The 12,722-nt window shown below is 40.6% G+C and overlaps 1 protein-coding gene and 1 non-coding gene across 2 annotated transcripts; both read left to right on the plus strand.

Annotated features, from left to right (window-relative positions):
- The first annotated feature begins 5,307 nt into the window (after positions 1–5,307).
- Positions 5,308–6,237, plus strand: LOC121501512 (olfactory receptor 10V1). The gene has a single exon (XM_041773574.1). The coding sequence runs from the start codon at positions 5,308–5,310 to the stop codon at positions 6,235–6,237; it is 930 nt and encodes a 309-aa protein (XP_041629508.1).
- Positions 6,238–10,797: 4,560 nt separating this feature from the next.
- LOC121472462 lies at positions 10,798–10,900 on the plus strand. The gene has a single exon (XR_005982928.1). It is a non-coding gene; the product is annotated as a U6 spliceosomal RNA (small nuclear RNA).
- The last annotated feature ends 1,822 nt before the right edge of the window (positions 10,901–12,722 follow it).

Genomic DNA, 12,722 nt, shown 5'->3' on the forward strand with positions numbered 1-12,722 from the left:
TTTCATTTGACACCTTCAAATTATGTTTGTAAAAGTATTATGTTGAACCATGTGAAACTGCCTGTGTGCTACCATTATTAGCTTTCAGAAACAAATTCCATACGGTTCAACATGTTAGCTCTAAAGGGATATCACGTTGGAGCTCCTTCTTTCCAGATGCTGCTGCCAGAAAATTCTCACGGAAGTCTCTTCCGGAAAGTAAAGAATCTGGTCAGACATCTAATCTCTTCAGACGTATAGATGTAAAGGAAATTTGAATTTCATTTATGCATGGTATTTAAATTCATATATGAAACTCATATATATTCACACATATAGAAAATCCAAGAATGTCTTGTAAGGACAAATGTATCTTTTGTCTGAGTACATCTGATGTTGGAACATTTTCTTTGAATAGGTACGAATAGACCTTACAGCTGGTATGAGTATCTCCAAAAGCCACAAATACCTGTGCTCCAAGCAGGGCTTTTGCCCTGTGAGTGATGGTTAGAGCATTGTCCTTCCTCCTCTGTTCATCCCACAATCAACATTCCCAAGTTAAGATTTTATCTTCCTCTTCAGGTGAGTCCTACTTTGTGCTCATAGATATGCCATGTAGGTCAGTTAGACCAGAAAAACCTAGAGTCAAGACATTTTATATAAGCTTTCTTTTAACTGTAACAGCTACCTTTTGAGGCAACGGTCATTCATTCTCCATTCTATTTAAAGAGAGATTCTGCAACACAAGGTGACAAAGGAAACTAGAAGTGGAACCAGATGTGACATAAAATCTTGCCCAGAAAATATCAGACCGATCTGCCAGGTATCCTATCCACCCAACAATTTAAATCTTTTTCAGTCTCAAGATAGATAATGGAAGGAATCAATGAATCAACATATTTTATGGAGCAGTTAATTCGTGCCAGGCATGCCAATAAGTTCTTTTATGGGTATTGTTTCATTTTCATCTCACAACAGCCTTTGTAAACAAGTGTTATTAGGAACAAACGAGGACTTAGGGCAAGTGACTTAGCAAGATCCCCAAACTAGTAAGTAGCAAAGCTGGGATTCGATCACACGTCATTCACAATCATACATCATTCAATTCCAAGACAGCCTACTTTCTACCATCTTTCTCTCCCCAATTATATACTTTTTTACATACACGTTGTCCCAAGATCTGGTTGTATAATCAAAGAGGCAGTTTACTGACTTAGTTAAAAGGCTACTTTTGAACTACCTTTTCTCCCCTTGTAAATGTTGTCTACAATTTAAATTGAGTGAAACTGACAAGGGGGTGGGGGGAACGCAAGTGTTTTAAACTGAACAAGAATAAGGGAAAATCTGGCCAACAGCCTTGTTCCTGTGACTCCACAGTGTGGATGGCATCTCAATCATCTTTGCATCCCCTAGAATACCTTGTATATTTAAGTGATGAATTTTTAAAATGACCCATTTGTGCAAACTTGGACAAGTCAGGTAAACTCTTTGGAAGAGATGGACGACATAACATGTCAGAGCTCTGTTTCTGTGAGCATCCGTGACCTTCTGGGATGCTAGTCAACTTGGGCAGGAAATAAATGAAGGACAAAGAACCATGTTCTTCATTGCATGATGGCAAACAGTCTCAGGTGATGATAAACAATCTTTCCAAAAACTAACTGTCCTCTAGGAGTTTTCTCTGAGCCATACTTATCTTAGAAAGTGTTGACTACCATTTTGGTTGTTTTCTTTGGAATAATAAGGGAGGGGCTGTTCCAAATCAAAATTGTATATTTGGGAAGTCTGGAAAATTATTTTTCTTTGGGGAATAGCCAATCTATAGTCTAAACCAGTACATCTAAAACTTTTCTACTTAAGTATTAATTAATTAGCATGAGAGATGATTTATATTCCTAAGGACTTGGTGAGCAACCACAAGTAAGAAATCTCTTGGAAATCTTATGTTTTTATCTCTCAAAATTCATGTAGATCTTCCTTCTCCACTTTTTTATATGAAATAATTTTCCAAAAACTTTCAAGTTAAAATTGACCTTTTAAGAAACATGCACCATGCTGATCCTGGGACTTCATTTTGTCCTGGACACAGCTTTGTGTGCCCTGTAGAATATACACATTCTGGTTCAGGAGTCATGCATGGATCCAAACCACCACCACCATCACCCCAGATTAATATAAAGAATAATTAGTGAAACATTCAGTTATCTGCTTGCATCGTGCTCAACATTTGCTTCAAAATTTTGGCATCATATAGAAGGAATAGCTGAAAGTTCCAGGCCATCTTTTGAAATGTGTCTAGCTGGATTCTTCTTTGTAATGACAAAGGCACTTCACATGACTTAACGTTGGTGTAGCTTCCAGATGGAACCTAACTTACATCTTTATCTTGTCACAATGAAGAGACCACAATGAGTGAGGAACTTTTGCATAAAGAAATGAAGAGAGGGCCAGCTGGGTGAGTTGGTCAGTTAAGCATCTGCCTTCGGCCCAGGTCCTGGTCCCGGGGTCCTGGAATCAAGCCCCACAGTGGTATCCCTGATCAGAGGGGGAGTCTGCTCCTCCCTCTCCTTTTGCCCCTCCCCCCCGCTCCTGTTCTCTTTCTCTCTCTCTCAAGTAAATAAATAAGACCTTAAAAAAAAAAAGAAGATAATATTTAGATAGTATACTGGACAATGTGGTACTTGGATTTCTTATTCAGAACCCTGGATTTCATAGTATTTCTCTACATTTAATTTCCTCTTCCCTTTCCTAGACCTTGTAATAAAATTAAGCCAATGCAGCCTATGCATTGCAGTTAGACACAACGCTTTGAGAATATAGGTAGATTTATGCCCAAGAGGTTAGATGGACTTCCTAAGCTCAAGAGGTGGTAACTGAGGGGAAAAAATGAACAGAAGTCACCACTGGGACTTTTCATCTCTAGTTCCTTATGAAATGAGTTATTCATTTGTATCACCTACATAGGTTTGCTTCAAAGCTATTGTGTGAGTTTGAGGACTAGATTCTTTTTTTTTAAGATTTATTTATTTATTTATTTATTTATTTATTTATTTATTCGTGATAGACATAGAGAGAAAGAGAGGCAGAGACACAGGAGGAGGGAGAAGCAGGCTCCATGCCAGGAGCCTGACATGGGACTCGATCCTGGGACTCCAGGATCACGCCCTGGGCCAAAGGCAGACGCTAAACTGCTGAGCCACCCAGGGATCCCCGAGGACTAGATTCTTAGCCACCAGAAGGCAGGTAACTGAAACTGCAGGTTCCTATGAAAACCCTTTGGGCATCACTCAGGATCCTGGGTGCTGTGTCATGGAGGACCTTCTCTTTGTTCCTTCATTCAAGAAGGCTGCTTTAAGACACTCTCCCTCCATCTTCACCCAAATATCATAGTTTTTAACCAGCCCCTTTCTCCCTGCTCCATATATATATATATATATATATATATATATATATATATATATATAAAGGGAGGAGTGCCTATGTGGTGCAATCAAAGAAGCATCCGACTCTTAGTTTTGGCTCAGGTCATGATCTCAGGGTCATGAGATCAAGCACTGTATCAGGACCTGAGCTCAGTGCCGAGTCTGCTTAAGACTCTTTCTCCCTCTCCCTCTGCCCCTCCCACTCATGCCCTCTCTCTGTCTCTCTAAAATAAATAAATAAATCTTAAAAAGAAAAGAAACAAGAGAGACTCTTTTTGTTGCACTGTTGGGGGAAGCATTTACTAGATAAAACAATAGTCTAGACTGTAATTATGCCTCTTAAGTCTGAAAGTACTGTAATCTAACATTTTTGGCCTCAGATCTTAGATGCTCTTTTTATGATAGACCATCTGGAGTTCTACCAATAGCTGAAATATAATCAAATAACAAAGCCACTTAGGAAATATGAAGTACTATTGAGGGAGACGGTGTAGTATGAACCAAGATTAAACACAGAGCTCTGTGGTCAAATAGACTATTCAAATCCTGGCTCTCCCACTTTCTACTGTGTGACTTCAAAAATTTCCTAACCTCTTTAAGCCTATGTCTTCATCTGTAAAATGGGATTATAATAGTACAGGCCTCCTAAGTAGTTTGTGGAATAATTGAACTAATGCATATAAGTCATTTTTTCACCATGCCTAGCACTTAACATGGAATAAATGACAATTTGTCATAAGATACCCTGTCTTCAGGGAACCTGGAATATATGTTGGGACATAACATGTAGATAGAGTAAAAGACAGTGGATTAGCACTAAAATCATAACACTCAACAACACAGAATTTCAGAGACAGGAGAGAAAGATTTAAACTGGAGTGGTCTAGGAGGACATCACAGAAGAATAACATGACCTAGAATTTGAAAGTTGGACAGCACCTGGATTAGGCAAAAGGGAGAAGATAAGATTTCTAACTGGAAGGAGAACAGGATATGAAACAGGAAGAAGAATGATTGAGAAGAGGCCAATGAGTAGACCACATGGTACATGACAGGGATAATTGGGGCTGGCTATAGTACAATTAGCATAAATCAGGTCCAAGAGACACTGGAATAATCAGCAGAGAGGCACGAAGTTTGTCATGTAAGCAACAGGAGGCATTAAAGCAGATGGATAATGTGATCATGGTGAACAGAATGGATGATGAAGGGAAGAGGAAGAAAAATGGGAGTAGAGATAGGAGGCTATCCCAAGAACCCAAATGTAAGATAACAATGGGTAGAACTGACTGGGACAGTGGGAAAGGACCAAGGCAATAGATACAAGAAATTTTTGAAGGACAAACTATCAGTATTTAGGAATAAACTGGATTAAGGAGGGGAAGCAGGATGAATCAATAACATCTCTTGGTGTTGAGCTAAATTGAAGTTTGTGCTGTAATATCAATGTAGCAGTACCACGGTTCTCTTTAAATCATAACACACTTTCAATTAAACTTTCCTAAAACGTGTTTGTTTCAGGTTTCACATAATTAACTAATACCCTATTTTATCCATTTTGTAACTTTGAACCTCATTAATTCATTCAGCAAACACTCCCTGGAAAACTTTCTATATCAGGCACTGTGCTAGGCACCAGCATCAAAGCAAAGAGCATCCGAATCCCCATCACTGAGGATTTCTCAGGTTTTGGTACTTGAGGGTAGAGGAGGAAAGGCGAGGGGTGGCAAGCATGTGAATTAGAATATTCCAGGATCTGCGCTAACTTGAAAGTGTGCACACAATCGCTGAGGTACCTCAGAAAGTGCTCTAACACCAAACAGGGGAGTTGCAAACGCATCATATTGCATGGGATGTGCCTAGAGACGCATGTCATCTTTCCTTTTTCAGACCAAATACACTACCCATGGAAGAAATAAATAAAACTGCAAAGATACAGTTCTTCTTTCGCCCATTCTCAGCTGACCCCAAGATCCAGGTGGGGATTTTTGTGGCCTTCCTGGTGATGTACCTGACCAGCCTCGGTGGAAACACCACAATTGCAGTCCTTGTCCAGATCAACCCCTCCCTCCACATCCCCATGTACTTCTTCCTGGCTAACCTGGCAGTCCTGGAAATCTTCTATACCTCTGCCATTGCCCCACTGGCTTTGGCAAACCTCCTTTCAATGGGCAAAACTCCTGTTTCTATCCCTGGATGTGGGGCCCAGATGTTCTTCTTCGTCTTCTTGGGTGGAGCTGACTGTGTCCTGCTGGCCGTCATGGCTTACGACCGGTTCGTGGCAATCTGTTACCCTCTGAGATACACCCGCATCATGAGCTGGCCCTTGTGTGTGGAGCTGATGGTCGGGTCCCTGGTGCTGGGGTTCCTGCTGTCGCTGCCGCTGACTATTTTAATCTTCCATCTCCCATTCTGTGGCCACAATGAGATCCACCACTTCTACTGTGACATGCCTGCAGTCATGCGCCTGGCCTGTGCAGACACACACACTCACCAGACTGCCCTGTACATCATCAGCTTCATCGTCCTGAGCGTCCCCCTGTCCTTAATCTCCACCTCCTACATCTTCATCATGGCAGCCATTTTACGGATCCGGTCAGCAGAAGGGCGCCACCGAGCCTTCTCTACCTGTTCCTCCCACATCTTAGTGGTCCTCCTGCAGTATGGCTGCACCAGCTTTATCTACTTGTCCCCCCGGTCCAGCTACTCTCCTGAGATGGGCCGGGTGGTGTCTGTGGTCTACACTTTCATCACTCCCATTTTAAACCCCTTGATCTACAGTATGAGGAACAGGGAACTGAAAGATGCCCTAAGGAGGGCACTGAAGAAGTTCTAGATAGGATGATCCCTTGACTTGTCCAAGTCAGATGCTTGAGAGTAAATGGGGATACTATTAATAACTATCCTGGGACAACATGCCTGAGCCGGGAAATGTCCTCAGCAAACTGAGACACGGCCCACCCTTCTAGGATCACCAGAGATGAATGCTACTGTGACATTGAAACAAAGCTGTGTCATGGAGGGCAGTGTGATGTCCTGGGCATGGATGGGGGAGCACCAACACTTATTGGACACCTGCTATATACTAGGCACTTTATATGGGTTATCTCACTTAGCCCATAGTAAGAACCACTGCCTTCATGCTTTAGAAAAGGAAACTAAAATGGCTTTTAAAAAAAAGGTATAACCAAGATGAAAACACAAGTATTTAAAAATCTAGGGGCACCTGGGAGGCTCAGTTGGTTTAAGTGTCCAAATCTTGATTTTTGGCTCAAGTCATGATCTCAGGGTCGCGAGACTGAGCCCACAATGTAAAGCTTAAGATTCTCTCTCTCCCCCTCTTTCTCTACCCCTCCTGTCCTCTTCTCTCCTTCTCTAAACAAGAAATTTTAAAAATTATAAATAAATAAATAAATAAATAAATAAATAAATAAATATCTAAAGCGTAAGCTATCTTCACACAATAATATTGGACAAAGAAAGAAGGATGTTTTTCTTTTCCTTTTTTTTTTTTTACATGTTTTTGTGTTGTTGACCAAAATGAAAAGTCATGATTCTATTCATAACTTTTAAAGAGCACCCCAGCAATAAAAAGGGTAATAATAATGGAGGAAAATGTTATTTAATTCAGTAAGTGAAGATATGGGGAAAGAAGGAAATGGGCCTCGTTGAATCTTGACTCCTCAAGAACCCCTTCTACATCAGCTCAGTGTTCCAGACTCTGCTTGAGCTTTCAAGAAGAGAGATCATTAACTCATAAGACAGTCCTTGTTGAACTACTCAGGTTGTTAAAGAACCACATACTTGTTTGAAGTCCATCTACAAGCAACTTCCTCCCACTGATCCTATTTTGGCCCTCTAGAGCTTTCTTCTCCCTGACAGGTCTCCCAGGTATTAGGACAGATTTTGTATCTTCTTTAAGTCTTTAATCTTCTTTTCTCTAGAGCAAATACTCCATCTAGAGTTTTCTCTCCAGGAGATCATATTTAAATGCACTCACACTAGTCACCTTCTAGATTTCCCCAAGCTCCATATCCTTCTACAAAGTTTTTACCCAGAAATAAATACAATGCACTGGGAATATTTTGTTCTGGGGAACTGTTACTTTTCATGACCTGTGAACCACATTTCTATCAATTCACCTTAATGATTTAGCCTCTCATAAATTTGGTATCAAATAAAATCTCCGTATCACTTCATATGACTTTCAATTCTGTCTGACCACAATTCTTTTTCTAACATACATGTAGGACCTTTTCTTTTTAAGAGAAAGAGAGCAAGCGAGTGAGGGTATGAGTTGAGGGGCAGAGGGAGAGTGAGAGAGAGAGAATCTTAAGCAGGCTTCATGCCCAGCATAGAGCCCAATGCGGGACTCGATTTCACAACCCTGAGATCATGATCTGAGCTGAAATCAAGAGTCCGACACTTAAATAACTGAGCTACTCTGGTGCCCCTATAGAATTTTTCACTTAACACTGATATATTTGTTTTGTTTTGTTTTGTTTTGTTTTGTTTTGTTTTTTATTGGTTTGGGCCAAGTGGTCTGAACTGCTAAATTCATCTTCAAGATTTATATATTATTCATCATAGTTTTGTGGCATGGTCAAAATTACAATCATATTTCCATTTCCTTTGCCCAAATCATTAACCAACATTCAGAATAAAATACAATAAATGAGCATCTATAAGAGTCCTCCTATTTGGGAATTGTTGTCCAACTAGCTAGACATGGGCTCAGTTAATACCACTGAGTATGGTGGTACAGTGTCACAATTATGACCTTCTCAGTGGATCCATGCCTCTGGATGGCTCCCCTCCCCCATGGCTATGTGACTTGCTTTGGCCAATGGGACATTAGCAAATATGTTGGACGTATAGGCTTACACTTACCTTTGGTGTCTGTCTTCTCTTCTGCCTTGACACTGCCACATGAAGAAGTTGGGGCTAGGATGACACCTAGAGATAAGTCATCAAGGAGGTTCCCTTGACCAACGCCAGTAGATCTACCAGATAATTACAGTCACATTAGTGACCCCAGCAAAAGAACCAGACAGCCGAACGAGCCTAAAATGTTGACCCACAGAAACATGGGAAAATAAAATGATTGATATTGTAAGTAATTTAGTTTGAAGTGGTGATTTTTGCATCAAAAATTAACCAACTTACCATCCAATCCATAATAAACATCTTTCCAAGAGGGATGTCATGGGAAGCCTATCAAATCTTTTCAGACAATCAAAATACACTACTGTACTGATATAAAGCTAACCATTTAAAAGCCTTATTTGAAAAGTGAAGTGTATTTGGCATGATTTATCTTGGGTCACTTCTGTGGGCTCTCAGTAATCATCAGGCTTTTAAAAATGTCTATAAATTACCTATTCAATCATGCATTTCCAGAATTTTACTAGGGATTCACATTGCAATGGATATCTTATTGTTTTGAAAACCATTGTTTATACATTTTTCATATCTTCATCTGAATGGGAAAAGAAATATTTCAATAATTGTGAGTCCCTTGGGAATGGAGAATATGCCATTTATCCTTGAATTCCCAGCATCTAGTGCAGTGGCTAGCATTTGTGAGATTCAGCTGATTTACTATGAAGAGATAAATTATATCTAAGGAGGGTGTCTTGCTGCTCATAAAAATTGTATGCTCTTTATACAAAGGGATTGTGTTCTACCCTTTTTCTACCACTTGTATCCTTCACTGCTTCCTTAGTAGTGGTGGTACTTCATAAATATTTGTGGAATTGAACAGGACTTCCTTCAGAGATTATTCTTTTCTGGTTTTCAGATTTTTTTAATATTACTGATAAATATATATTCTTATTAAAAACTTTTTTGAAACATTTATTGCTACTACTAATTTTTTAGTGTTTTATTTGATTCTATATCTGTAAGTCCTGTGTTCCCTAAGACTTACAGATAATAAGAAATATAAATGGGAACTATAAAATATCTGTCTGAAGGAAGTGGGTAGCTATTATTACTGCATATTAAAAGAAGATCATACACTTTGCTATATTTAACCCAATTTTAGCAAGGATATTTTTAAACTGCCATCATTCAAAGAAAAATTTTGAGAATTTATAACTTTCACTTGCTGCACAGTGGATGCTATTGATGTTGTTCCTCTTTTTTTTTTTTTAAAGATTTTATTTATTTATTCATGAGAGACATAGAGAGAGAGGCAGAGACCCAGGCAGAGGGAGAAGCAGGCTCCTCACAGGGAGCCTGACATGGAACTCTATCTCTGGATCTCAGGACATGCCCTGAGCCAAAGACAAATGCCCAACCACTAAGCCACCCAGGTGTCCAATGCTGTTCCTCTTTATTCCAAAAATAAAGAGCCAAAGGGACAGGCATACTCCACAATTATTCCTAGAAGAAAATCCCAAACAAACTTAAAAGGATGTTTCTTTCATCCTTTTATAGTATTGCAGTGTTTAGAAGAAGAGGAAAGAGGATAATGAAGAAAAGGTGAGTCTGAAGACATTAGAAAAATAAATTATGAGGATTAAGGATGGGGGGATGTCCTCAACTGAGGATGGGAGGATATCCCACGAGGACATGAGGATAGGACTGACAGAGGAAAGCAGGACAGAAACCTGGAGGACTGTGAAAGATGAGAGGAGTTATGGGTTATTGGAATGGGCATCAGGGAATGGATGTGGCATCAGAGCAACTACACCATGCTTCTCTGAAAGGAGTATCATGAGACTGGAGACATGAAGACATGGAGACATGGTTTCTAGAAGCTGTAACCTAGGAAAGTCATTTTCCTCCTTCAAGCCTCCATCCCAGTATCTACAAAATAAGAGGATTAAACTTGTTAATATCTAAGATATCCACAAGCATTGACTTTGATTCATTAATTCCCCCACTTTCTATTCACTTCTATCTATGCTTGGGCCATTTCTCTTCACCTTGGACAGGATTCTGTGGCGCTTTCTTACCCCCATGGTAATAGATTTTTAGCTGCTACCCAATCAGCAAGTGAAAATGAACAATGTGGGCATGACCAAATGGGATAGCAGGTGCCTTGTGTCCTCCCAAGTAGGAGAGAAATTCCGAGTGCTGGGGTTCTGTGGGCCTCTGACTTGGGAGTCACATCCTCCCAAAGGTGGTTTCATTCTGAGGTCTTTTGAAAGCCAGATGTTGGGCAGCCCCAGTGGTGCAGCGGTTTAGCGCTGCCTGTAGCCTAAGGCATGATCCTGGAGACCCTGGATCGAATCCCACGTCAGGCTCTCTGCATGGTGCCTGCTTCTCCTCTGCCTGTGTCTCTGCCTCTCTCTGTCTCTCTATGTGTCTCTATGAATAAATAAATAAATAATCTTTAAGAAAAGTCAGATGTTGCTGTGTGACTTTCTCATTCTTTGAAAAGAAAGGAGTGCTCACTTTACAGCACATGAACTAAAACTGGAATAAAACTGAGATTAGCATGGTGCCTGCATAAGGATGACATGCAAATTCATGAGGAGTTCCATCTTTTTAAAAACAAAAGATGGAACTCACAGAGAACATATTCGTGGTTGCCAGAGGTAGGGGATGGGTAGTGGGCAAAATGGGTGAAGGGGGTCAAAAGGTACAAACTTCCGGTTATGAAATAAATAAGTCCTGGGGGTGTAGTGTACAACATGGTGACTGTAGTTGTACATTTGATAGTCGCTAAGAGAGAAGATCTTAAAAGTTCTCATCACAAGAAAAAAAACTGTAACTGTGGTGACAGATGTTAACTAGACTTGTGATGATCATTTTGGAATATATACAAATATCAAATCATTATTTCATACACCTGAAATTAATATGATGTTATAGGTCAACTATAACTCAATAAAAAATAAATACATGGGATCCCTGGGTGGCGCAGCGGTTTGGCGCCTGCCTTTGGCCCAGGGCACGATCCTGGAGATCCGGGATCGAATCCCACATCGGGCTCCCGGTGCATGGAGCCTGCTTCTCCCTCTGCCTGTGTCTCTGCCTCTCTCTCTCCCTCTCTCTCTCTCTGTGATTATCATAAATAAATTTAAATAAATAAATAAATAAATACATAAAAAAAACATGAGCACAATAACAGTGGGGACAGCAGATAACTGGCTATGGGTTTGTGTGTGTTAATTATAATTTACAATCTTGAATCTTCTCCATGTGTTTGACTGGTGTGGAACAACTTGCTGATCTTTAATTTGCCAGTCCAATTGGACAGCCCTCCAACCCAGGGTACAGTACTAGGCCTTTGCCATTTGAGGTCAGTGTGCAGCCCTAGAAACTTTGGCAATGTGGTGTGCACACAATCTGTTTCAACCACCAGCTGGTGAGTCTTCATGTACTTCACGACCTAAAAAACTACAAACTCCCAGACTCCCTAGCAATTTAGGATGTATTTAATTTCCACTGATCAGATGCATTCCCTCAAGACCTGAATTAAAACTGAGTAACCCACAGAAAGAGGTGCCCGAAGTGTGAGGCATCCATTTACTGCTGGGAATCTAGCAGATGAGGTATGGTTCCGAAGCCCATCAGTGAGGACTCCTTGATTCCCCAGACAATCTTGGATGAATATGGTGGTTCTTCTCATGACTGGTTCTGTGCTGTGGAGTCTTCCTAGAGTCCCAGCCTAGGCCTGATTCTCCATCCTTTCCATGATTTGAAAAGCATCTATTTCACTGAATACAATCCTTCTCGTTTAAAATCAGGAGGTTGGGGCAGCCCGGGTGGCTCAGCAGTTTAGCGCCACCTTCAGTCCAGGGCCTGATCCTGGAGACCTGGGATGGAGTCCCACGTTGGACTCCTTGCATGGAGCCTGCTTCTCCCTCTGCCTGTGTCTCTGCCTCTCTCTGTGTGTCTCTATGAATAAACAAATAGGGATCCCTGGGTGGCGCCGCGGTTTGGCGCCTGCCTTTGGCCCCGGGCGTGATTCTGGAGACCCGGGATCGAATCCCACGTCGGGCTCCCGGTGCATGGAGCCTGCTTCTCCCTCTGCCTGTGTCTCTGCCTCTCTCTCTCTCTCTCTGTGACTATCATAAATAAAAAAAAAAAAAAAAAAATTTAATAAACAAATAAAGTTATTTATTTATTTATTTATTTTTAATAAATAAAATCTTTAAAAAAAAATAAATAAAATCAGGAGGATGGTTAAAACCTGAGTAATATACCACCTTTCTTCTCTGTTACATATGTTTTAAAGAGATATATTTTTTATTGACCACACCTCTCCCATGTTCCCTCTGTATCTTGTGTATAACTCCGTCACAGCATCTATAACATCTGTAGTGTGCTTACTTATCTCCATTAAGTTCACTGTGACCTCTTTGG

This window comes from Vulpes lagopus, chromosome 11 (assembly GCF_018345385.1).
Source record: "Vulpes lagopus strain Blue_001 chromosome 11, ASM1834538v1, whole genome shotgun sequence".
Taxonomy (NCBI): domain Eukaryota; kingdom Metazoa; phylum Chordata; class Mammalia; order Carnivora; family Canidae; genus Vulpes; species Vulpes lagopus.

Coding starts and splice junctions, on each gene's coding strand:
- LOC121501512 (XM_041773574.1), top strand. CDS start 5,308: ATGGAAGAAATAAATAAAACTGCAAAGATACAGTTCTTCTTTCGCCCA.